At 42.9% G+C, this 26,958-nt stretch overlaps 1 protein-coding gene across 5 annotated transcripts in view; it reads left to right on the top strand.

Annotated features, from left to right (window-relative positions):
• The window catches only part of RAI14 (retinoic acid induced 14), an 87,028-nt gene extending 70,825 nt beyond the window's left edge, over window positions 1-16,203 (top strand). For 3 of the 5 annotated variants that reach the window (XM_048291668.1, XM_048291669.1, XM_048291670.1), the window contains 13 exons: window positions 1,537-1,594; window positions 1,792-1,862; window positions 3,268-3,374; window positions 5,597-5,775; window positions 6,420-6,448; window positions 7,406-7,492; window positions 8,177-8,263; window positions 8,958-9,018; window positions 9,339-9,457; window positions 9,967-11,478; window positions 12,242-12,391; window positions 13,873-13,938; window positions 14,189-16,203. In XM_048291668.1, the coding sequence (XP_048147625.1) occupies window positions 1,537-1,594; window positions 1,792-1,862; window positions 3,268-3,374; window positions 5,597-5,775; window positions 6,420-6,448; window positions 7,406-7,492; window positions 8,177-8,263; window positions 8,958-9,018; window positions 9,339-9,457; window positions 9,967-11,478; window positions 12,242-12,391; window positions 13,873-13,938; window positions 14,189-14,266 (2,604 nt within the window). In that variant the 3' untranslated portion in view covers window positions 14,267-16,203. The remainder of the gene's footprint in view (window positions 1-1,536; window positions 1,595-1,791; window positions 1,863-3,267; window positions 3,375-5,596; window positions 5,776-6,419; window positions 6,449-7,405; window positions 7,493-8,176; window positions 8,264-8,957; window positions 9,019-9,338; window positions 9,458-9,966; window positions 11,479-12,241; window positions 12,392-13,872; window positions 13,939-14,188) is intronic. The other 2 variants (XM_048291673.1, XM_048291671.1) reach the window with 2 other exon arrangements.
• The last annotated feature ends 10,755 nt before the right edge of the window (window positions 16,204-26,958 follow it).

Here is a 26,958-nt window from a genome sequence, read left to right as displayed (position 1 = left end):
GCCTGGAGAAAAGGAGGCTCAGGGTAGACCATATCACAGTGGGAAAAGAGGAAATGGCCTCAAGTTGAGCCCAGGGAGGTTTAAGTTGGATATTAGGAAAATTCCTTCACCAGAAGGGCTGTCAAGCATTGAAAGAGGCTGCCCAGGGAAGTGGTGGAGTCACCATCCCTGGAGGGATTTAAGAGATGTGTAGATGTGGGACATTTTAGTGGTGAACTTGGCAGTGCTGGGTTAGTAGTTGGATTTGATGATCTTGATGGTTATTTCCAAACCAAATGAATCTAAATTTCTATTTTACTTTCTCTTTGTTGTAATTAAAACCAAAATCTGTACCAAAACAAGCCTTGATAAGGATTTGAATTGTTTTTTTCATTACTATTTATTGGTTTGAAGTCTGGATTGATCAGTAGCATCTGCTAATTGTAATAGAAGAAGATATAACTGGATTGTTGGTGCTTATTTTTAAAAATGTGAATGAACCCTTATTGCATTCGACAGTGGGCCTGTGGGAACCTCATAAGCTTTAACAAGGCCAGGTGTTGGTGCTGCACCTGGGTCAGGGCAACACCAGCTGCACCTGGGTCAGCCCAGAGAGCCAAATATATCCCGGGCTGCATCCAGAGCCCCGTGGGCAGCAGGGGAGGGAGGGGATTCTGCTGTTCTGCTGAGACCCACCTGGAGCACTGCATTCAGTGCTGGGATCCCAGTGCAGGAGGGACAGGGACCTGCTGGTGCCAGTCCAGAGTAGGGTTGTGAAGAGCAGTGGAGCACCTCTCCTATGAGGAAAGGGTGAGACTGAAGAGAAGAGATGGCTCCCAGAAAGCCTTAGAGCTGCTTTCCAGTATCTAAAGAACCACACAACAAAGACAGAGAGGGACTTTTTACACTGGTGTGTAGTGATAGGGCAGGGGGAAATGGCTTCAAAGTGAAGGAAGGAAGGTTTAGATTTGGTATTAGGAAGAAATTCTTTGCTGTGAGGGTGGTGAAGCACCTGGCATAGGTTGCCCAGAGAATCTGTGGATGCCCCATCCCTGGCAGTGTTCAAGGCCGTTTGGGTGGAGCTTTGAGGAACCTGGTCTGGTGCCCATGGCAGGGGGTTGGAACAAGATAATATTTAAGGACTCTTCTAATCCAAACCATGCTACAGTTCCATGAAATAATGCAGGACAGATTGCCTTAGGACATTGTTGCTTTAGCTTTTGTTCTAATGTTAAAAAAAATACAATTCTGAGGCAAAGGACAGAGTTTATTTTGTTTTTTATTTACTGACTTAAATTTTTCTGAAACTATAACATTTTTTAGGAGTAGCTCTCTTGATCATGAGGATTTCCTATGGCTTCAATCTGAGCTGGTATGAAGACAGGAAATACCAGATTGGTAGAGAGAGAAGCTGTACCTTCCTTCAGTGTTCTTATCTGAAGCAGCACATAAATCTTTTTGTAGAGATGTTAAGCACTCTGTCAATATAAAACATATGTTTTATTTTCTTTGTACTTCTCTAATTGCTTTTTTCCTTCTCCTTACTGAATTGTGCAGAGTAAATGTCCAGCAGACATCACTGACAATTCTGGGAAAACAGCTTTACATTATGCAGGTAACTTCTTGGATGAAAGTTTGTACTGTTTTGTTGTGCTTGATATTTCTAGCTCATCAGCCTAGAATTTGTTTTTTGTACCTCAATGTAATGCTGCAATATTGCAAGTGGAAGAGTGGGACACAATTTTTGAAATTGGGGTTTAATGGACTTTTGTGCTTGTCTTGTCTTTTTAATTTATCTTTATTTTCTTTTAGCTGCATGTGGGTGTCTTCAGGCAGTTCAACTTCTGTGTGAACACAAATGTCCCATTAACATCAAAGATTTGGTATGTACCTCTTCTGTTGTGTACTGCAGATACTTCAGAGCTTTTATCACCCTCATTCCCAGCTGTTACCACCCTCCACCTCAGGTGTAGTAGTTTAAAGCAATGCTGTGCTCATATACCTTCCTGGATTTCTCTGCTGGAGGAAATTCCTTTTGCAGCTTGCCTTTGCAGCGGTGTGGAGGCGCTTCACAGTCTGATACTGTAGTGGCAGGATTTGCTGATCATTGAGACATTGGCACAAGTAGCTACAATCGATTCTTACACATTCAAAACATAATTAAAAGTGTTTCCCTTGTCTCCAGGAGGCTTTGGAAAAGGCCCAGTATGTGGCCAAGGGCTGCAAAATGCTCACAAAGCCCAACCAGACAACGATAAGCCTGAGGGGAAAAAATACACCTGATATATTCCAAAGGCTCAGAGACACTACATTCACTACTGTGAAATGTCTACAACCAACCAGGTCTGCTTTTGGGAATGATGCAACTGCCTTATAGAAAACATAATGATGAAGGGAGGGGATCTATAAAGCGCATGCCAGGCAGGAAGTGATAAAGTTACTTGAACTTGTTTGTTTTCAGTTTTGGTCTATTTCCGTCTTCTCTGGTCTTTCTAACAAAAAAAAAAATGTCACAGACATCCAATCTAAGATTTCAGCAGATGCATTTTAAAGGCATAAAAGGTTTCTTCAGCCTTAAGAAAAGGCTGTAGGAGTATAATAAAAATGTCCTGAGCTACATAATGGCTGGTTATAGGAAAGAGAGAGACCAGTCTCAGAGGTGCATGACAAAATGATAAGCAATGGTCAGAATTTGGGTAGTGGACCTAACTGGGAAATTCCAGTTAGCTACTAGTAAAAAATATCCTCACCTTGAAGGTTGTCAAACACTGGAACTGGTACCCAGAGCTGTGTCTTTACCTTTGGAGATGCTTAAAATGTGGCTGGACAATGAGCAATGTACTGCGATTTGAAGTTTGCCTAGCTGTGGATTGAGGAAAAAAGTGGGAGAAACCCCAGATACCTCTAAAGGTGTCTTCCAACTGTGTTATTCTCTGACTTTATGAAATGTTGTATTTTTGCCTAGTATTTAGTTAAAGTTATAATTTTTGTTGCAGAGCTACTGAAAGGTATTTTGTAGTTTCAAAATAATTGTGTTTTAGCATTAAGCAAGCAGCAAAAGGAGTACAAAAGCAAAAAGCATTCCTCCTTCCTATGTTTTGAATCATCCCCAGCAGACAAGAAAGGAATTATAGCACACTCAGCTATATTTATGGTGCACAAGAAAAATGTACTGATAGCACCTCATTTTTGCTATGTAAAGGTAAAATTTATAGCTGACTTTTAATCTCAGTGTGTTTTTCTAAGTGAATGGAATATCGTTCATAGTCTCTTTATGTGCATTTCTAGGATGGCAACATACCTCTGCTGCTTGCAGTACAAAATGGTCATGTAGAAGTCTGCAAATACCTTCTGGATCATGGAGCAGACATCAACACCAGGGATAAAAATGGAAGGTACAGCAGGTTAACATGTTGATTCTTCACCAAAGCTGACTGTCAAATGAAGATTTCTTCTCAAATCCTTCCCAAAATAGTTGATGTTAGGTGAAATAATGCTTTCTGTACTGGACAGTGTATCCTGATGGCTGAGAAGGCTTACAGAATTCTGACTAAAGCAAAAGATGAAACTATGTAACTATAAAACTAATGTGCCTGTAAGATTTCCTTTGGGCTACCAGAGCAGTATATCCCATTTTTAAATTATTCCTATGCACATCTGATTGATAGCACTTACCCACACATCAGTTTCTAAGTGTTCCAGTTTAAATGCTGCTCTCTTCTTGGGATGAGCTAGTAGCTCCAACTTAAATCCTTGAAACTGCTACTTGTGAGCAAAATCTGTGGAGGGTTGTTTTTTCTGCCATAATGCAGCCACAGCAGCAAGAAAAAAATACGGTAAAGCTCTACAGTGGAGATGCTGTTGTTTTAGAAGGTGCCAATTAGAGGTTTTTTGCATTAATAGATACACGTGTCAAAAAACTTTTTAAAAAGCAACATCCTTGTAGTGAAAAATGCACTTGTTTTGATGCTACTGACAAAGATCAAGAGTCTTACAAAATCATGGACTGCTTTATAAAACAGTTGGTTAAACTGTGAAGGTAAAGTAGGATACTGAGAAGATTTGGCACTTACACTTTATAGTAATTTTGATTATTCTGTGTGACACAATACTGATTCTGTTCTCTGGTAACACCTGTGAATATAAGACTGGGCCCTAACTTGTTTTTTATCAGTCCAAAGTTCATTAGTGCGCTCTTTGTTTCCAGCTGTCTGAAGAAAACCCCTTTGTTGTCTGTCAGTTTTAATGGCCTCGTTGGTGCTTTGAACTTGAGGTGCTGCACACTCTGGGACCTCTGCCTTCCCCTCACCTTCCTAGTGTTTAATCAGCAGACAGTGTTAAGACTCTCTACTTTTAATTGGATAAAGGAGTTTCTGTCATAGATACAACTCCCATTTCTGTATTTTTTTTAACAGTAGTACTGTGTGTAGAAGCAACAAAACACTGTAATATGGAATATGCTGGTTTACCTCTCGCTTTCATTGTGGTGAGGGGTGTGACTACTCCTCATGTCCACAGAAGTAGTTAAGATTTTACTGAAACAGGAGAAACCATGTTGGGAGAAGAGAGGGATAACCTTTGAAAATGGCATCTCCAGATTCCTATTGTGTCCAGACTAAGTGAATTATTTCGGTAAATTAAAACCATCCCTGTGATTCTGGAGGTGTTATCTGAGTTATCACTTACCACTCCTTTTACCACAGCACTGCAACAACATCACTTTTCCAAGTGACTCACCCATTACAGGGAGTATGTTTAATTCATTAATGAAAGTATTGTCTTAATATTTAGCAAGTATTATCACTGTAGTAACTTTTCAGCTTCGTATCTGCACTGAGGAATGTGTTTGGCAGTAAACTTGGTCAAACTATTAGACATGTTTTCATGCCGAGAAAGGAGAACTATGCCCAAGAAGGAAGGCAGTATTAGAGCATGCTTGAAAGGTGAGGTTTTCTATGTGTTTGTAATTATTCCATATGTCTCTTATGATCCCTTCAAAATTAAGAATAGCAGACACAACCTGTTAGGAAAAGATTCCTTCTGTATGCTGTCCTTAATCTAGGAGCTGTCTCTGTGCAGCTGCCCTGTGCTTGAAAGGGAATTGTTTGTGCTCTCACAAACTTCTTTCTTTCTTTTTTTTTTTAAGCTGACAGCAGCACAAGTCATCTCTTGGACTCACTGAAGATCTTTTAGATTTGTTTGTCTTTTTGATTGAAATCTGTTTGTCTGTTTTGTCTCAAACACAGCATGTGAAGGAGAGCAGCAATGAAAAAAAGGCTTTCATGTTGTGCCACTGCTGCAGTTGGAGTGTAGCAGTGAGGTTTGTTAGTCTGACTCTATCCTGCAGCCATTTCTATCTATGGCTCTCCTCTCAGCCTCAGGAAGTCATTTTTAGAAATGTTTGCAGACGTGTGTTTGCAGCTGCAGTGTATGAGGAAGAAGAGGAGGGGCTGGCAGGTGTTTGTAAGGAGAAGCAGCAGTTACATTTATGTACCAATACACATGTTGATGGAATCTTGGGCTTCATTATACGATAACAGTCACACTGTTTATTTCCTGAAAAAATGAGTTGCTGAAGACTTGCTGTTTGTGTTTTGGTTTTTTTCCTCTTGTTCAGAACTGCTTTGATGATGGCTTGTGAAGCCAGTAACCTTAACATGGTGGAAGCTTTCCTTAGGAGAGGTGCAGATGTCAGTTTAGTAGATGTCTTTGGACAGAATGCTCTGCATTACGCCAAGCTCTCCGAGAATACAGGGATCCAGAATCTCCTGTCATCAAAGATATCGCAGGATGTGGGTATGTGAGAGAGGCTGACCTGCAGTTTGTCGTTTCTTGAACAGGCTACAAGTATGTTTAGCACTGAACAAATTTCCTTCAAAGTGTAGCATGAAATGTTGCAAAAGCCATTTTCAAGATCATCTGGGTGAGACTTCCCAAAAACTCTTTGCCATAGATGGTAATATTTAGCATGGGATAAAGCCCTGAGCAGGCCAAAAAGAGATGTTTTGGAGAAATAAAAAATAAGTTGATGTATCAGCATTGTGAAGTTTTGCATACAATTTGGAATGGCTTCTCTTTTATACATAGAACCCCTCAGTAGAAGGGTTGGAGAAGGAACTGAAGCAGGCAGAGGGTTTTATGGTCAAACTATAATGGATTTCTAAAGCTTAATGTGTAAGAATGATGCAAGACTATAATAGAGTAAGAATTGTCATGAATCTTCAGATTTTTTTCTGAAAATGAAACCAGACAGTATCAGAGAGGATGTGATTGAAATGGAATTTGCAAATTATTTTTATCAGGTTCAGACAGGAATTCAAAAACCAAACCCTTTATCTATGGTATGGGAAGTAGAGTGGAGAGGTGGGTTGAGAATGGCAAATAGCTTTTTCTTTAATAACTTTTATTTCTTTTCTACTCTCTTCTTTTCTGCTCCACAGATGCAAAGTCTCCAACAAAAGCAAAGCAGGTATTTGTCCTTTTGATTTTGAAAATACTGTGCCTCTCTAGACTTGCAACATAAGAAAAAACAGTAACTGAAAGCACCAGTAAATGTCACTGTGAGATGGGTTGCTGCGACTACTATGTAATGTAAAAGGGTTTTGTTGCTTAGTTAAGAAATGTGTTTCAGGAAAATTACTTTTAGACTTGGTTTCTCTGTGTAACAGCAGCCAACACCCTTGGTGAGGGAAGGAAGGGAGGGCGAGTGTGTATGTGCATGTGTGCTGGGACGGTTCCCGCTTTCTTCATGCATAGTGCAGGAGCTTGGCTGTTGGACACCCCGTCTCTTTAAACTGCAAAAAAGAGGATCTAGAAAAATTCTCTCTTTTTAAGAAACAAAATTGAAGGTTATCCCTGGTTGCTGGAGACCCCTTCCTGTGAGAATCCCAGCAGAATTAGCCAATTAAATTAGTTTCTTACGTTTTTAGTTAATGTCATATCTTGGGAGTGCAAGTAGACCTTGTAGACCTGCTGGTGGCTGGGAAGTAGACAAGGGTGCAAATCAATGGATCATTCCTTCTCTGAGTGAAGAGGGGGGTTTTTCAGGGGGCTCAGGCAAAAGCTGGTGGAGAGGAAAGATGGTAGCTGTGAAGAATGGCATGACTGGGCTGTGTGTGAATGGAAGTGTTTTAAGGTCACTGGTGCTAAACCCATTGTCAGCTTCTGCTTTTTCACTAAATCTTGTTTGTTTTCACTGAAGCATGGATTACAAGGGAGCAGATTCTTATTGCCAGGCATGTTTAATATCTTTGTGTTAGTAGAGATGTGGCCTTTACATAGGGGAAAAAAGGCACTGCATGAGCTGCTAAAGTTGATATTAATGTGGGGTTTTATTTATTTATTTATTTATTTTTACAAAACAACTTGCTCGGACTTTACTAACCAAACTAACAAACCTACCTTTTCTGGCTGGTGAAACTTTCAGCATGATCAAGGCTCTAAATTAAGTTCAGAAAGAAGTGGAACTCCAAAAAAACGCAAAGCCCCACCTCCTCCTATCAGTCCTATTCAGGTAAAGAAAAGACCGATTTTGAGATGCTTTTAGGGGATGTAAAGCATTTTGAATATTATTAGAATTATGTGGGCAGGATTTTCTCTGTCATGGTTATTTTATATACCTGTCTTACCATGAGTGCTTTTCCTGACATTAGGATGACACAACGAAAGCACATGTTGGTTAGGTTAACTAAGCAAAATTGCTTAAAATACAGCATGGCCTAAGATACAGCTGTACCAATTTTACTGTGCAATTGCTTCTTCCAACTAAAGTTGAATCCTTTTTGCTGATTTCAATAAGAAAATAGTTCTGTATATTTTAGTTATACATATATATGGATACATATTATTGTGAGCCTATATGCATATCAAAATAAAATACTTAAACTGCATTTTGATACTATATAAATCTATTTAATAGTTATGTTTAATCTTAAACCAGAATGTTACCGGTGTAACAGGTACACTCCTTATGTAATACTGATTCAGAAGGGCACTAAATAATTAGGTCTGTTCTCTGAAAATAATCTAGAGTTGTGACTTATGTCAGTGCAGGTGAAAGTACTGTTTAATGCATCTGTGTCCATATATATATGTGTGTATATCTATCTATATGTATATATATACATGGGCATATATTAGAGAGGTAGCTGTATGTGCATGTAGGTATACATACCTATTTATATAAATTTTTTTACAGGGTAATGATTTGTCCTCTCCACACTCATCAACTTCAACTCCCATGACTGGAAAAGGACAAGCTTTCTTTGCTGATCAAGTGTGCAAGGTATCAGTGTTCCATTCTTATGAACTTAGGGAAGGAAAGTACAGGATCTGTTTTGTTTGATATTCTATTTTGATGGCTGCAGAGTCTCCTGTGACTTAATTAGCTGAATTTTAGGAGCAAAAATGAATCCAAGTCTATTTCAATGCAATTCATAAAACAAGTGTAAAGATTGCTTCAATGTGTAACAAATATGTGCATATAAATAGTCATAGATGAGTCAGTGTTTAGGAGTATGGTTATGAAAGTATTAATGCTCCAAGAGATCAGTTTCTAATACCAGCAAAGTGCATGGAATTGGGCAGTGCAAAAACAGACCCTTTTACCAAAAAGCATCAGTGAAAGGGTTGAGTGTGTCCTGTCTGATCTTTATCTTATGTTGCTGAAGATTTTTTAAAATACATGTCAATATATTGCTAATACTTATCACAGGGTCTGCAATCTTCCAAACTACTTACAAGATAGTTGGCTATATTTCATTAGTATTTGATGGGAATTGGGCAATGGAACTTGAATGGCTGTAGCGAACTTTGAAATACTGAACACATGCTACAATTAAACAAGATCTCAGAAATAAAAGAGATCCACTTGGACAGCCTTTTTCCGACATATTTTCTATACTGTCTATATCTCTTTTTGATGAACTGTCCAGGTTTACGTCTGCTTTCTGTGAAAATGTTTTTTTTTGATGTCTTAGCAGGAAGAATTCAGCTCCTTGCGCAGGGACAGTAAAGACAGACTGAGTGACAGCACAACAGGTATGCAATTAATCCTTATTTCATTAGGTCTTTTAGGTGACATGAAATGCTGAAAACCTCTGTACCTTTCCACTTAGAATATGAGACACACTAAGTATTGAGAGTGGTATTTTGTAATTCCACAAGCAGCTCCCCACCAAAACATCCCACTTCTACTGCATGAACTTAACACATTCTTGGGGAGTTTACAGGAACAGTTTGCTTGCTCACTGTGTTTAATGGTAATGGGAACAAACTGTTTAATTTGAAATGTTAGAATAACTAACTAGCTAGAATTTCAGCTTTATGAAAACTTTTGAATCTATTTTTTTTCTCTAAAGGTGCTGATAGTTTATTGGATGTGAGTTCTGAAGGTGACCAACAAGATCTACTTCTGTTGATGCAAGCAAAAATTGCCTCTCTGACATTGCACAATAAGGAGCTGCAGGACAAATTACAGGTGGCATATTTTTGTGCTGTTCTGGTGCTCTCTTAATCTGCTAGGCAGAACAAAGAGCTGCTTACTGTTTTAAAGAGTTGTGCTGTGAAGATCTTTTAACGAGCTTGTTGGTAAGATCATGGAAACACTCTGCCCCAAAGGATTAAGTCAGTGTTTTGATCTTCTCTCTTTTCCCATAAATTACTTAATAACTTTGTTTATTATGATAACCGCATTCTAAAAGATGTTGCTAACAGTTGTGCTAGCAGAATTTTAATTTACATAGCTTTGATTATTAGCTTAGGGAGCTCAGCCCAGACTTTCAGAGGAGCTTGGCACTTGCTGCCTTCTCTCACTGTAGATGGCTAAATGGGAGCAGCTGAGCTTTGAATTTTTCTAAAACTTTCTTCCATGGTTTTTTAATCATCTCTCTCTGTAGGATGTGGCAATACTTCCTTGCTTACTCTATTCTAAAAAAGTAGAATCATGTACTTGTTTTTATTGTGCAATCTTTGGTTCTTTTTGGACAGGAAAGAACACCTAAAGAAGGGGATTCAACTGTAGAATCTTATTCAACCCAAACACAGTTTGAGCAAACAGCAGAGAGACAAAATGAGTTCTTAGTTCAGGAGCTGAAGCCTACATTAAATGCCACTCAAATCCAAGAAAAGTTGACAAGCCCCAGAGAAATAAAAATTAAATACCTCCAGGAAGACTTAAAGGATGTGCAGAGAAAATTAGAGAATTCTGAAGCCAAAAGAAAGCATGTGGAAACTCAGGTTCAGTCTAGAGTCCCAGAAACAGATCATTTAAATAGCCCAGACATTTCAGAAAATGGTTCTGATCTTAATCTGAAGCTCCAAGAAACTCAAAACAGGTATGAGGAAGCTGTGAAAGAGGTTTTGAATGTACAAAGGCAAAAGAAGCCAGGTCTTGTTTCCTCTGAAAGTGAAGAAACCAGTTCTGATCTGAGTATGTTGAAGGTTACATATGGAGAAGTTGAAGCACTCAAGGAAGAATTGAAGAAAGCATTGGAGGAGAGTGAAAGACAAAAAGAAAAAGTGAGAGAGCTACAGAAAAAGTTTGAAGACAAAGAGCAGAATGTGGCAAGCAAATTGTCTGTGGAAGAGTGTGAGGAAATGAAGAATTCATATTGTTCAGTTATTGAAAACATTAATCAAGAAAAAGCATTGCTGATTGAGAGGTACAAGGAAGGGCAAGAGGAAATTAAAAGGCTACAGGACAAGTTGACAAATCAGATGCATTTGGAATCTAGTGCTGAAGCTGGAGAAAGGAAAGATGTGATGCACAGAAGAATAGATGAGCTCAACAAGCAGCTTAGTGAATTGTCTCAGTTGTACAAAGAAGCACAGACAGAGCTTGAAGACTACAGGAAGAAAAAAACTCTAGATGATATAGCTTCGGACTACATTCCTAGAGAAGAACATGAGAAACTGATGGAAGTAACAAATTCTTTAAAATACAAAGCAGAAAATGAGTTATCAGAAATGAAATCCCAGTACACAAAAGTATTAGATGAAGCAGAAGAACTCAAGCAACTGCTAGACACTCAGAAACAAAACTCTTTGCCAATTACTGAGCACCGTCAGGTAATCAATGCGCTCAGAAATACTATAAAGGAGATGGAAGAAGAAATAAATGAGCTGAAACGACTGCTTAGCAACAAGGATAGTGAATTAAGAAACTTGGAAAAGGCGTTACTGGAAGAAAAAGCTGCAATTAATGAAGCAATGGTACCCAAGGCCACGTATGAAAAGCTCCAGTCCTCCCTAGAGAGTGAAGTTAGTGCTTTGTCATCCAAACTGAAGGATGTAATCCGAGAGAAGGAAAATATATCTTTAGATGCCATGAAACTGAGAAATGAAATTTTGCACTTGAAAGAAGCAAAGGAAGGTATGCATAATCTGCTTGAAGCAAAGGAACGGGAGGTGACTGATCTTCAGCACAAGTACCATCAAGTTCAAGAAGCTCTTATTGAAATGAAAAACTCATCAAAACTAGAAGAAGATAAAGACAAAAAGGTCAGTGACTCACTACAGTGGAGGGGTAGTGTGAGTTCAGAGTGCGAAGTGTGTTGGCTGGTGCATGAGTGACCTAATAGACAATGTTGATTCAAGTAACTTCTGAGTGCATTTGCCCCTCTGAAAATCCAGGTATTGAAGTCAGAGAAATTTTCAGTATGTTTGGCTTTGCAGTTGGTTTCCCTCCCTGTGGAGATACATGATCTTTCAATTTACCTCTTTTAAATTACGTTTAGGTTGGGTTCACACTGTTCAGGCAGCTGAAGTCAAAGAAGTGAGATTTACAGCAGGAAGAGATTGCAGAGGGGACAAGAAAATGAAATATCAGGAAGAAGCAAAAATTCACTGCTGTGATATTACTACATTATCTCAACCATAGCATGATTTGACTGATTTTTCCCATGCAGCTACCATATCTGTCACTACAAATCTCGTTATAGAGAGCTATGCATTTTGGTAGCTGGGAATAGTGGCCTGTGTTTGGTTCAGCAACAGAATTTGTAAAGTCAGTAGATGCAGTCCTTCTTGTTAAATATTTCTGATGTTCAGAACAAGGAGTGCAGTTTGAATAGACTGGACTAGGATGGGAAAGAGAGAAACACTGTAACTCCTCGCTTACATGACATCTGTCCATAGAGTTTATTTACAATTTGGTTTTCCCCACTTCTTAAATTTAAGTCACAAATAACTCAAAGGTAAGACACACAGGAATACAGTATGCATTGCATGTTTTAATGAAAACCTGTTTTTTTTGCCTCCCTAGATGAATGAAATGTCCAAGGAAATCAGCAAATTAAAAGAAGCATTGAATAGCCTTTCTCAGCTCTCCTACTCAAGCAGTGCCCCCAAAAGACAAAGCCAGCAGCTGGAGGTGTTACAGCAACAAGTGAAGCAGTTGCAAAACCAACTGACTGTAAGTGTGATAATTTCTAAACTTAACATTAGTCCCAGTTCTCCAAAGAAACATGTGCTATTCTTCAATCTGCCTTATTTAGAACAGAGTACTGTCAGTGAGTACATGGAAAAGAATTTTCATTCAAAATGTCAATAATTTCTGTTTCTCTGAAACATGTAGGAATTTGCTAGTCATGAATAGCACTTTAGAAAGAGCCTAACTAAAGAAAGCTGGTTTTCCACATATTTTTCTCAGACCAATAGAGAAACAGATTTCTTCTAGTAGAATGGAGTGACCAAACTTGCTGCTCAGACCTTAGTTTGTGGAAAAGTATGATTGGTGTGCAGGGGATTTTCAGTAACATTCATCAGCTGGAGCCATTTTGGGTTTTTAAGCTTTTTGGAAGAAAGCATGAGGTTTCAAGTCAAGCAAATGCATCTGTTCATGTGGAGAATAGTTTATTCTTTGAAATTCTGAATGCCTTACAGATTTTTTTTTTTTTAATTGTATTGTTTGTGCATGAAAGTTCCAGTCTTCCAAGCTGGGTTAAGCCATAATTGATATTTCCTAGAGCTTGCCTGCCCAAAGGAGCACTTTGATTCACTGTTGAGGATGAAAAGAATTGGCCACTGGAGGCCTTTGTTGAGGGCTCTGGAGTGCCTCTAAAAGGAGAATTCCCAGACTGACATGCTAAGTGGTGTCTGCTTCCTACCTTTCCCAGCAGAAAGAAAGAGGGCTCAGTATGCCAGAAAAGTTGTCTTGCAGCTGAGAGAAATATCAGGCAGAGCATCCTGTCAGTGTGAAGGCCCAGACCTTCTTATTCCAGTCCTTCATGTCTGAAAGGATCCTTCATCTCCCACTAATTAAGGACCAGTGAAGTAGTGTAAAGTGCAAAGGTGTGCAGCACATTAGGAAAGCAGGTAGAATTTAAAACAGGACAGAAACATTCTTTCCTTCTTCTAGGTTAGCTTTCATAACAGCTTCATGTTTCTTTGGAAAGATGGCTTCTGAGTTGTGGCAGTCTGTGATGATTGAAAAGGAGGTTGGCTTTCATTAAGTCAGGGTCTTACAGGGTAAGACCCGTGTAAGCACCTCCTCTCCCCTGGGAAGGCATCAGCTCTGGCAGAGGGGTCACTGCCTTCAGGGAAGAGCTGAGTTGCAGCTGAGAGTTATCTGTCAGAGTATTGTTGGCTTTCCTCAATTCTGGTTGCTGATAAGCTTGGAAATAGAGTATGTGCTTGTTCCACACCTTTGCAGCTCAGCACTTCTTAAAACTGGTAATCGCACCAGCTCTTTTTACTGGGGTAGGTAGAACTACAGCATTTTCCTGGACATGCTTCCAAGCAAATTTAGAGTGCCTGGTGACACAACAGTGTCTGAGCTAGTTTTCAGTGCATTACATAAGACTATGTACTCTTTCCCCAGTCTGAATCTAGTTGGGGAGTTCTCAGTTCAATAGTTCTGAATGCTCTGTGCCTTTCCACTTAACTGTTTTCTAGGAAACAAAGAAACAACATCAGGAAATTGTCTCAGTTTACAGGATGCACCTTCTCTATGCTGTGCAGGTACGGTTTCATGTTGCCAGTCACTCAGTATTTTAACTGAAGATATTTCATCTGCAGATTGAGTAAGAATTTTGCATGTTTTAACTAAGACATCCCTCCTGCAAGGTATGACAGTTCAAGAACAAATTTAACACTGCTTCCACTTGGGAAATTGGTCTAATTACTGTACATGAAAAATAGTTTATCAATATTCTTAAAGACTAGAGCTGCATGAATTAAATCTTCTTTTTTTCTCTCACCCTTTGTCTAGGGTCAAATGGATGAAGATGTCCAGAAAGTGCTTAAACAAATTTTATCAATGTGTAAAAGCCAGTCACAAAAAAAGTGAACAAAAAAGCCAAGGAAAACTCCCTATTTTTATTAATCCTGTTATGGTTGTTTATCTAGATTTGCCTTAACATAAGATTTTAAATTGGCAATTTGCTGCTTTTGTGTTATTGTGCTCTTTGTGAGGGGGATATATTTGTCTGTCTGTACCACTTCCATGTGCACTTCCATGTGCAGTAGCTAAACACATGCCTGCTTTTCATACCCAAAATGCAAGTTTGTTCTTCAGACTTTTTACATAGGCCACTCCATGTCATGTTTACCCTGTGAGTACTTTTCCAGCTTCCTCCAACAGCAGCAGGTTTTCCTGGAGGAAAGCACTGGTGTTGCCTGGGTAAAGGTGAAATTCTCTGTGAGGTCTTCTGTACTGATTATAAGCTGCATCTCGTTACTGAGTATGTTTGATGCTGTAGCACTCAGATTGCTGATATTTTGCCATATGCAGTCTTTGGCAGAGCAGAAGTGAGCCTTGCAGCAGCAAGCAGGACTAGATATTTATGCTAAGCTGGAAAGTCAAACAGCTACACTTCCTAGTGTAATATTATTTAAGATGAATACACTAAAACGTAGCTGCGCCAATTCAGCCAATGCACTGAGTACACAAAAACCATACCATACTTCCTAGTTTCCTTAACTACCTGGTAGTGGAATGAAACTATTTCAAAAGGTAAAAGCATTAGTTTACTGAAGTTACAGACCTGTCTCTATAAACAGCCCTTTATGATAGGTTTAGCTGTCTATGCAAGTGTTGGCCATGAAGCTCAGGAACAAAACCAGGACATATACTTTAGACAAGGGATTCTAGTGAACACAGGATGTTTACAGTGAATGTCAATGCCTCATACTTCCTAACCTCACTTTTGTAAAGATCTTCTCTCAGTATATTTTTACTGGCCCTCTAATGAACTTTTTTGTAACTAAACCATTTTTTCTACATAATATTTGCATTAAGCTTATTAACAAATATTTTTAGGTAATTGTGTCTTAGGGAGTTTCTTTTTATACCCCCAAGTATTCAGTAATAGTGAAGCATAGTGAAGTGTTTTTGGTTTGTAAGAGATTTGTATGGAATAATAGACCTGTCTGTCAGTGTGGTCCAGAGCAGTGAAGTGTAAAATTGAGCCTGCTGTTTGAAAAAAAATTTAGAAATGATAGGTAGAAAACAGCGGGAGGTGTCAAAAAGTTCTGTATGTTGTTTCTAGAGGCTAGGAGCATCAGTAGAGCCTTTATCAGCACTTCTACATTTAAAGTCAAATAAAAATGCCTGATGTGGGATAGAATGAAACTATGGAAAAATGTTTTAAGCACACACTGCACTTGAGGGTACAACCATTTTAACAAGATTGCGGCTTCAATATGGTATTGTGTTCTTTTTATTCTATGGGGATATGTCTCTATTAATAGAGAAATCTTTCAGAGCTATATAATCTATGAAGTTTATATGGAGTCATAATATGACAAGAGTCAGCAGTGTCTCAGGCTGACTGGACTCATAGTGCACTTATATCAGATAATTCCTAACTCTGGCAAAACTAAGTGGATTTTAAAAACAAGAAGAAAGAAAACACCTTTGCATCAGTTAGACCTTGGTGTTACTTTTCTTAAGCGGTTTAACTAATGCTGTCTAATTTTGAACAGTATTTTGTAGTTAGACAGCTTTGAAAATGCTCCAAAGAAATGTGAAAAAAATTTTGCTGCATCACTTCAGAAAGAACAAGATTTTAAGCATGCTAATGCTGCAAGTATAAAACTTGATGAACCATTTTGTAGGTTGCCTGATGGATTTAGTCTTCTACTTTGGTTTGGTTTGTATATTTATTACGATTATCTTTGTGGAATATTGGAAATTATATACTACAGCATAACAAGTTTCTTTATATGTAATTTACAAGAAGTTTCCTTATGCAGCAAATAAACTATTTCCAATTTTTTTTTTCATTTTTGTCTTCATTTACTTTTTGTATTGAAGGAGATCTCACTACACTGTTCTAATGTAGTACAGATGTGTTCTATAATGTCTGTTTACATAGATGCCACCAGAACTGGGTTTTCCTCCTTGAAGTTGCAACTTCATTATTAACTATCTTGATCTGTTTTATGGAATAAATCCAGTCCAAACCCCACGCAGTGAGTTTTGCAGATGATGCCTTCTGTCTCACTGATAAGTTTGGCACCACTTCTCACGTGGACATCCTGCTCTAGAGGTAATACAGGTTTCCTATTTGCTGCTGGATTTATTCTAGCTAAGTTTAAAGTATTTTAGAGCTGTAGCACAGATCAGTGATGTCCCACAATTGTTCAAAATTGTGGTTCTCTGTCACTTAGCACTTCACACACAGAACTACAGTGGGAACATATGGAAGGGTATATGCGTATGAATATATGGATATGTCTGCTTTTTCAACTCAGTTACACAGTCAGCCCCATTGCCTTTTCTCTTCTCAGTTTTATTGGAGAAACTGTTTTGTCAGTAACTGATTTGCTAGTATCTTCTTGCTTGAAGGAATTACACCTCTTGTGATTACATCCCAGGGCTCTTTAGCCTCTTGTAGCAAATTTCTGTAAGCTAGCCAGCACCAGGTTTCCTTTGAAGATGGACAAACTGACATGCAGAATCTGGGCCTGTGGGGTACATCTGCCTAAGCTGCTACTCTGAAACCTCCAGACCTGTCTCTGGCCTCCTGCATGATCAGTCAAGACAGCATGGGCAGCATTTTTATAGTGAATTCCTTTCCCTCTCCCCACTCAATGTTTGAGTACTGGAAATGAGCTCTTGTCAAACTTGCTTACTGCCGTTTACACACAACAGAGATAATTTGGTCAGAGAACTTGAGCACACTGGCTCTTTTCACCCACCCTGTGCCCTGTCACAGTAAGGAATAATGACAAAGGATGGTAGCCGGCTTCAAGTGGAATTTGGGAGGAGACAACATCCTAGATCTGCATTAAGATTACCTTTTCTGTATCATCTTTTTTTTTTCTTTTTTGTCCCCTCTCTTGCTGTGTAAACTAAGGGCAAGTTCCTGTAAGCAGGTGTTACCCTGGTTATTTATCATCTGGCTCTCACAGCACCTGTCTCTTGCCAGCCTGAGACAACATGAGAAGATGGTGGAGGGTGAAAACCCAGAAGATTTCAGCAGCAATCAGAGAAGAACTGTTTGCAGTGTGCCATCTCTTCTTGATGGACAGATCCTTTGGCTGCAGCAGCACATAGGGGCAGATAGCCAACACCTGAGCTCAGGGGTCGTTATCTTCTGAGATGAGTCGAGGTTCCTGGGCATGTTGCACACTAAATGTCCTGCTGGAGCCCCGTGGGTAGAGGCACAGGTAGGGAGCCAATCTTCCCCCATGCTGGCTGAGCAGGTGTCCTCAGCTGATGTTATGAAGCCGCTTTATTTTTTATTTTTTATTCCTTAACTGTCCACTCAATGCCTGAGGACTCTGTGCCTTTAGGATGGACCCGGGGGGCGGGGCTGGAGCCAGGACCCGAGGGGGCGTTGAACGGTTCGGCCCAAGGGCTCCAGGGTCCTGGCAGGGTTCGGGAGGGAGCGCGCCGGGAGCGCTGTGCTGCTTTTTGGTTTCCTTTGTGTTCCAGCTAGCTGGGAAAAGGTTCTGTTGGTTTTTTTTTCTTGTTCTTTTTTCCCTTTCCTTCCCCTTGCCTCACTGCCTCCCTTCCCTCCTTGCTGGTCCAGGGAGCCTGTGGGGGTGGCCCCGGCAGGCCCACAGGGTGGCCCTGGCTGGTCTGAGCCCATGTGTCTGTTCCCTCTCTGGGCATTTGTTGTATTTTGAGGGGGGTTTTTTTATCCTGTTCTACCCTGTTTTGTTTGTGTGTTAATAAACAGTTTGTTTTCTTTTTCCCACTTTCACTCCTTGTGACCCATTTATCTCATTGACGGAGGAAAAGGGGAGGAACACTCATTCTGGAGTGTTCCCTCCTGAGGTTTTGTCTCAAAAACTGGGACATAAATTTGGTGCCCAATTTAAGGGGCACGTGAAAGTGAAAAAAAAAACCCACAACATTTTGGTTTGAAGCATTTTGTATTGAGGTACAGCAGTAAGACCATGCTGTTTGATCTAATAATTTTTCTGTGGAACCTAACCATCAGTACATGTCCACAGCTATGGGCAGTCGAGTCCTTGGCTTACTACCTTTTATAAGTCAGGAATAAGAATCAGGACTGCCATTTTGATATGCCTGGTGCTAGTGATTTCTCGAAGTTTGGCTGATGTAATGGAAACCGTTGAGAATCTGTATGTCGTTGTTTTTCCATTCTGGCCTTGGTAGTTCCCTTTTGGAATGTATTAGCAATTACACCCAGTTTGTTAGGGGAAAAAGCAGGGGATGATAATTCCCAGCCCTTCATCTCCTTCTTCCCTTTCAGATCTGGCACCATCACCTTTTGAAAGCGTCCAGTTTCCCCTGATGTTAAAGATACCATTTTCTTATTACGTTATCTAGCAGGGTTTCTCTATGTGGTCTCCAGCTTGTCTAAAATAAGGGCTGAGATTTCCAGAGGGGTTGCCCAGACACCTGCCCCAGTTGTGGAAAATCCTAAGTGGTGTGGGGTATGGGACCCTGAAGGGGTTTTCCCTATAGGCCAGACGCTGAAGCAGTTTTCTGACCTGGTAGCCTGGAACTTCCCCTCTGAACAAATTCAGAATCCAGCTGAGGTGGGGAAGTATCTGAAGGAAAACTGCAATAACAACATGGATGAAAAGAAAAAGCTCATTGCCATGTGCTGGGTCCTGGCTAACGCTTACCACACGCTGCTAGATAATGTAGGGTAGAAGATACAGCCAGAGGGGCAGGAGAAAAAGCCAGCAGACACCCCAGTCACTCCAGGTGCAGCTAAAGCAGATGGGGAGCCTAAACCAATAACAATTGCCCCTGTCCAGAGAAAGAAACACAAAGCCAAATCCATTTGCCCAGTGGATGATGATGGGCATCCAGGACCTTCACAGCCAGCAGAGGAATTGGAACCTGAAATCATCACTGAGTCCCTGTCCATAGAGAGCCTTCGTACCCTGAGGAAGGATTACACCCGACGGCCTGATGAGACTATATTAAGTTGGATGGTCCGAATCTGGGATGCTGCAGGCAATGGTACAATTCTGGATGGCACTGAAGCGAGGCATTTGGGATCTGTGTCACGTGATTTAAGTCTTGACCAAGGGATGACAAGGGGTCCTGAAGCTCTCAGTCTCTGGACATGGCTCTTAAGAAGTGTGAAGGAAAGACCCCTGTGCTGAGAAGATCTCCAGCTGCAGCTAAACCCCTGGAAAACCATGGAACAAGGGATTCAACGCCTGAGAGAACTGGCAGTGATAAAGATCATATTCTCAGGTGACCAAACAATTAGGAGCCCTGACATGGTAAAATGTACACTGGTGATGTGGCTGAAACTTGCACAACTTGCAGAATACACCCCTGCTTTGGCAATGATGACATAGAATGACAGGGATGAGACAGTGAGTTCTATGGTGAGAAGGCTCCGGGTGTATGCAGATGCTGTGCAGGGCCCAACACAAGCAAGAATTGGAGCTGAAAGAGGGCCTTCTCCAAATCGCATCAGTGCAGACCAGAGGCCCTGTTACTAGAAACAGACATCCCACAGCTAGGGAGAGAGGGTACACCCCAAAAGCTGAACTGTGGTTCTTCCTGTGTGACAGTGTGGAAGACATGGAATGAGAGATGGAAAACCAGCTTCTGTCCTGGCAGCATGGGTGCATGAATTAAAGGATGGTAATGCTGAGAGAGGGAGTTCTACCAGAAGGGAAGTAGCTTGAGTTTCGAATGATAACCAGGACTAGAGGGGCCCTGCCTCTAGCCAGGTAGAGGCCAGGGAAAATCATGTCTTTTGGACAGTGTGGGTCCGATGGCCTGGCACATCAGAAGCACAGGAATATGAAGCCTTGGTTGACACGGGTGCACAGTGCACTTGGATTCCATCAAGACACGTGGGGGCAGAACTGGTTTCTACTTCTGGAGTGCTGGGGATCGCAGCAGTTGACCCTGCTTGAAGCCAATGTGAGCCTAACTGGACAAGAGTGGAAGAAACATCCTATTGTGACTGGCCCAGGGGCCAGTATTCTGGGCATAGACTTTCTCCAGAGTGGGTATTTCAAAGACCCAAAGGGACTCAGGTGGGCCTTTGGAATAGCTGCTGTGGAGGCAGAGGCCATTTGGCAATTGAACACCTTGCCTGGGCTGACCAAAAATCCTTCTGCAATTGGGCTCCTGAAGGTAGGAGAGCAGCGAGTGCTAATTGCCACCTCAACAGTGCATCGCCCGCAGTACCAGACAAATAGAGATGCTGTGATTCCCATCCACACAATGATTTGTGAGCTAGAGAGCCAGGGGGTGGTCAGCAAGGCCCACTCACCCTTCAACAGCCCCATTTGGCCTGTACCAAGTCAGAAGGGGAATGGAGATTGACTGTGGACTATTGTGGCTTGAAGGAAGTGACTCCACCATTGAGTGCTGCTGTGCTGGACATGTTGGAGCTCCAGTATGAGCTGGAGTCCAAAGCAGTGAAGTGGTACGCCACTATTGACATTGCCAATGCATTTTTCTCCATTCCTCTGGCAGCAGAGTGCAGGCCTCAGTTTGGTTTCACCTGGAGGGGTGTGCAGTACACCTGGAACTGACTGCCCCAGGGGTGGAAGCACAGTCCCACCATTTGTCATGGACTAATCCAGACTGCACTTAATACTGTCCCTGTCCGGCTCCATGGGGTCCCACGTGCACCCACAGAAGCACGGATGGGTTCAGTATTATAGTCAGTAGCAAAGAGTTGAGAAGGGCATTTGCGTGCGTTCCAGCAGGAGCATTTATTGCTTCTACACTGTCGAAGGTTGCAGAAGCAAATACGAACATGATTCCGAAGCTCACAGTTTTATCTGGGGGTGGGGAAAAGGCAGGACCAGGGAATGGGGACCAATGGAGAAGCTCTGGGGGAGTGATGAGGGGTAGAGGCTGACAGCCAACCAGGGAATTCAAACTGGGGTAGATTAGCATAACAGAGCAAGCATCCTGGGAGAAGCCTTTCTGGTCACCCTTACATGAAGTGGTTCTTGTGGTGCTAGGCACTTGTCTTACTGAAAACTCTCTGTCCCTTGTAATGTATGTTCACCGGCCACCACATGCACTGGAAAAGGGTGAGGCTCCAGAACTTTTACAGTACATTGATGATATCACTGTGTGGGGGAACACAGCATTGGAGGTATTTGGGAAAGGAGAGAAGATCATCCAGATTCTCCTGGGAGCCGGCTTTGCCATCAAAAAGAACAAAGTCAAGGGACCTGCCTGAGAGATTCAGTTCCTGGGGGTGAAGTGGCAAGACAGACGATGTCAGATCCCCACTGAGGTCATCAATAAAATCACCACGATGTCTCCAGCGACCCAACAAAAAAGAAACACAAGCTTTGCTAGGTGCCATAGGCTTTTGGAGGATGCACATTCCTGAATACACTCAAATTGTGAGCGCTCTCTATCTGGTTACCCGTAAGAAGAACAATTTCCACTGGGGCCCTGAACAGCAGTAGGCCTTCACCCAGATCAAACAGGAAATGGCTCATGCAGTAGCCCTTGGCCCAGTCAGGACAGAACCAGAGGTGAAAAATGTGCTCTACTCTGCAGCCGGGAACAGGGGTCTGTCCTGGAGCCTTTGGCAGAAGGTGCCTGGTGAGACTCAGGGTCTGCCACTGGGATTCTGGAGCAGAAGCCTACAGGGGGTCCAAAGACAACTACACTCCAACAGAGAAAGAAATCCTGTGAAGGAATCCAAGCCACCTCAGAGGTCATCGGCACTGAGGCACAGCTCCTCCTGGCACCCCGACTACCGGTGCTGGGGTGGATGTTTAAAGGAAAGGTTCCCTCTACCCACCATGGCACCGATGCCACATGGAGCAAGCGGATTGCCCTCATAACGCAACGTGCCCATATTGGAAACCCGAATTGCCCTGGGATCTTAGAAATAATCATGAATTGGCCTGAAGGTGAAAGCTTTGGTCTCACTGATAAAGAGGAACAAGAACAAGTGACGTGCTGAGGAAGCTCCACCATGCAACCAACTGCCAGCAGAAGAAACGCGCTACGCTCTTTTCACTGATGGTTCCTGTTGCATCGTAGGGATGAACCGGAACTGGAAAGCAGCTGTATGGAGCTCCACACGACAGGCTGCAGAAGCCACTGAGGGAGAAGGTAGATCAAGCCAACTTGCTGAACTCAGAGCCATCCAGTTGGCTCTGGACATTGCTGAAAGAGAGAAGTGGCCAAAGCTCTACCTTTACACCGATTCATGGATGGTAGCCAGTGCTCTGTGGGGGTGGCTGGAAAGATGGAAAAAGGCCAATTGGCAGCGTAGGGGAAAACCAATCTGGGCTGCTGAGGAGTGGAAAGATATTGCCACTCGGGTAGAGAAGCTACCCATGAGAATTTGCCATGTAGATGCCCATGTCTCCCAAGAGTCGGGCTGATGAGGAACACCGAAACAACAAACAGGTAGATCAGGCTGCGAAGATAGAGGTGTCAGAGATAGATTTGGATTGGCAGCACAAGGGAGAGTTGTTCCTAGCTCGATGGGCCCATGATGCCTCAGGCCATCAAGGCAGAGATGCCACCTATAAGTGGGCACAAGATCGAGGGGTGGATCTAACCGTGGACAGTATCTCCCAGGTTATCCATGACCGTGAGACGTGTGCTGCAGTCAAACAGGCCAAGCGGGTGAAGCCCCTGTGGTATGGTGGGCGATGGTCCAAATACAAGTATGGGGAGGCCTGGCAGATTGACTACACCACACTGCCTCAAACCCGCCAAGGCAAGCGCTAAGTGCTCAGATTGGTAGAGGCTGCTACTGGACAGCTGGAGACCTATCCTGTGCCTCATGCTACTGCCCGGAACACCATCCTGGGCCTTGAAAAGCAGATCCTTTGTAGGCATGGTACTGCTGAGAGAATCAAGTCTGACAATGGGATTCATTTCAAGAACAGCCTTATAGACACCTGGGCTAGAGAACATGGCATTGAGTGGGTGTACCACATCCCTTATCATGCACCAGCGGCTGGGAAAGTGGAATGGTGCAATGGCCTGCTCAAATCCACCTTGAAGGCACTGGGTGGGGGAACTTTTGAAAACTGGGAGGTGCATTTAGCTAAGGCCACATGGTTGGTGAACACCCGAGGCTCCACTAACTGAGCAGGGCCTGCCCAATCTGAACCCCTGCATACAGTAGATGGAGACAAAGTCCCAGCAGTACATATCAGGGGACTCTTGGGAAAATCTGTTTGGATTACTTCTGCATCGAGTAAAGACAAACCCATCCATGGAGTTGTCTTTGCTCAGGGGCCAGGTTGCAGAATGGTGAATAATGCAGAAGGATGGAGAGACACGTGTACCACAGGGAGATTTGATGGTGGGTGAGAGCTGTTTGTAATGTTGGAATGTCTATATATATGTTTGTCAAATGTCGCTGCCACGGTTTGAATATAGCTATGTATATATGTATAAACGTGTGCGCTTAAAGCTGAAATGTATTAATTTGGGCATTGAGCAGACGATAATGGAATAAGGGGTGGAATGTCCTGAGGTGACGTTATGAAGCCGCTTTATTCCTTAACCGTCCACTCAATGCCCGAGGACTCTGTGCCTTTAGGATGGACCCGGGGGGCGGGGCTGGAGCCAGGACCCGAGGGGGCGTTGAACGGTTCGGCCCAAGGGCTCCAGGGTCCTGGCAGGGTTCGGGAGGGAGTGCACCGGGAGCACTGTGCTGCTTTTTGGTTTCCTTTGTGTTCCAGCTAGCTGGGAAAAGGTTCTGTTAGTTTTTTTCTTGTTCTTTTTCCCCTTTCCTTCCCCTTGCCTCACTGCCTCCCTTCCCTCCTCGCCGGTCCAGGGAGCCTGTGGGGGCAGCCCTGGTGGGCCTGCGGGGTGGCCCTGGCTGGTCTGAGTCCACGTGTCTGTTCCCTTTCTGGGCATTTGTTGTATTTTGAGGGGTTTTTTTTTTATCCTGTTCTACCCTGTTTTGTTTGTGTGTTAATAAACAGTTTGTTTTCTTTTTCCCACTTTCACTCCTTGTGACCCATTTGTCTCACTGATGGAAGAAAAGGGGAATACTCATTCTGGAGTGTTTCCTCCTGAAGCTTTGTCTCAAAAACCGAGATAGCAGGGGGCTCAGGGATGGCAGAATGGCCTGCTGCTTGCCTTTCCACCTCTCTTCATGTCAGGTACATGGTGATGTACTGCATGTCAGCATAAGACAGCAAAAGCCCAGGAAGACTGCTCTGTGCTGCAGCAAACCACATGCAGGGCCCCAGGAGAAGCAGCCAAGAAAGGGCCAGTGGAGAAGCTGGCAAGAAATCCCTTGGCAGATGCCACTTCTCTATATGGAGCTGTTAGAGCCAGCTTCATGTTCTGTGTTTGCCTGAGAGTAGCTGTCTAGGGGAAGGAGGTAGGTAGCGTGCGGTTTCAGTGGTGACTGTTTCAGAGCTACATAAATAACTGCTGCTGTATGTATGTTGTGTTTAGACCATAAATCTGGTCTTTGGGTGGGTTGATGGCTTTGGCTGTCTGTGGGGTCAGGGCCTCAGTCTGCTGCTGTGGGACATCTCAGGACCCAGGGTGAGAGCAGCTGTGCCTGTTGAATAACTATGGAAAAGCTCTGGGGAAATTAGGTGTGGATCAGCATAAGCAGATGTGATGTACCCCAGCACATGTTCTGCAGGCACAGCTGTAACACAGTGAATTTTTTCAAATAAGAATGGGTGCAAGAGTTTTAAGACAGTTCAGTGACCTAAATCATCTATTAACTGTGGGTTTGGTCTGTCACAGAAAATACTAAAAGTACTGAATTTAATGTCAAAGCACAATATAAGAGTTTGAGTACCTTGAAATGGTCATCCATAACACCACTTGGTTCTGGAGATGTGGGTCACTGGGAGTGCTTGTGGATGCTTATCAATTTTCAGCAAAGCATTTCATAGAAGTGAAAGTTTCAAATGCTTTTCTTCATCCCTACCTCCTCCTCTCTTTGGATCCTTCACGGTCCTTTTGAACAGAAGTAACAGACACTAAGCACAGACTAAAACCATACTTTATTTTCGTTTTATATCTGTGTTCTGCTCAGGGCAGTAACAAATTAATTCTCCTCAATGGTCATTTCCTTAAAGCCCCTGTCTTAGAATTACAGTGGAATTGCAGCTGAACCAAAATCAGTGATTCAGTAAGTGTCTACTAATTGTAACTGAGTTACAATTTTTGCAGCTACAGAATAGATGTACCAGCCAAGCCTGCTGCTGGCAAGAAAGCTGTGTGCTTTGCCCAACACCTACAAGCATCAGTAAGGTTCCCCAGGCTATGGTACTGTGTCACAAAAAATCTTCTAGGAGAAATGACAGCCTATGTCACATCAGACACAGTGGTGGCATCCTGCCTGGACTGTCAGAAACATACGGCTCTTCTGATTATCACTTTTTGCCTCTGCACAAGCAGCAAAGTGCTGCTTTTAGCCTTTGTGCTTTTAGCATTGCTGATGTCAGTCCCCGTCCCACTGGTGGCTTCAGGAGGGTCTGTTCTGTGGTACAACCCTTAGTTCCTGGGGCATTTTATGGCAATGCATTTGTAGGTATTTACAAACCTTTGGCTGCCCTGACAGACTCTTAATTGATGAGTTTAACACGGGTATTTACGCAATCATTGGGTTTTCAGTCTATTATTTTAAAAGACTGCTTGCATGCTGATCTGTCCAGATTCACAGCGTTGGCCCTCTTTGTACATTTTCCAACAGCCTGAAATGCTCAGACAGTTGGTAATGGGGCCTCCTACCAGCAGCTGGAGATTGGAAACAGGCACATCTCAGTGACATCATCTCCTGCAAGGAGCTCAGGGCTGGAGCCCGTCTCCCCCTGTTCCCGCGGGTGGCCGTCTGCTCCTTCCTGCCTGGCTGGGCCTGGCGTGCTTACGGTGTGCTGTTGTTAACCCTGCCAGCGGGGATGCTGCAGCTGGTGCCTGCACCCAGTGACCCTCAGGAGACTGGCATTGCCTGCATCAAAACACCAGTGTGCCTGTAAGGGAAGCCCTTGCTCCGCTGTAGTCACTCCTCCCTTTGAGATTAACCGAAGTGCTCCTTAGTGATGGCTGGGCTCGGGCCCACAGCACTCTTTCTGCACTCCCTGTCGTAGGGCAGCAACAGTCCCCACCTGCTGCACATCAGAAGCCCTGTCCAAAAATGTTTGGATGCATTGGCTTCTCTGTAAACACTCTGCTGCCCACCAGGAGTCATCCCCCAAAGAGTCTGGGCAGCAAAGCGGGTGCTGGATTAAACTGCATTTTTCCAGACAAAAATAAAAAAAATATCGAAACATTCGTGAGAAAGAAACCTGTCATTCCTTCCCCTCGGAGACTCCCTCACAGCTGGAAAACTGTGGGGACTGACAACTCAAAGCACAAAGGTCTGCGCTGCCCCATTACTAGAAATAGTTTGTCTGGATTCTTGGTGTTCGTAGTGCAGCTCCCAAAACACCAGCGCTGCGTTCAGCAGTTGCTGGGGCCACAGCTGGGTGTGAGCACAGCTGGACAGATGTTGCAGAGCCGGGCGCCTGGAGGAAGGCACCGGTGGGGTCGGCATGTGCTCCCTAGTTGTTCTGCTCCTGCCTTGTCCCCCGCCCGTGTGCGGAGGGTCTGGGAGCGGGTCTGTCCCG

The sequence above is a fragment of the Corvus hawaiiensis genome, chromosome Z (genome assembly GCF_020740725.1).
Source record: "Corvus hawaiiensis isolate bCorHaw1 chromosome Z, bCorHaw1.pri.cur, whole genome shotgun sequence".
Taxonomy (NCBI): domain Eukaryota; kingdom Metazoa; phylum Chordata; class Aves; order Passeriformes; family Corvidae; genus Corvus; species Corvus hawaiiensis.
The sequence above is the reverse complement of the archived record's forward strand: the minus strand, read 5'-3'. Positions and strand labels throughout refer to the sequence as shown.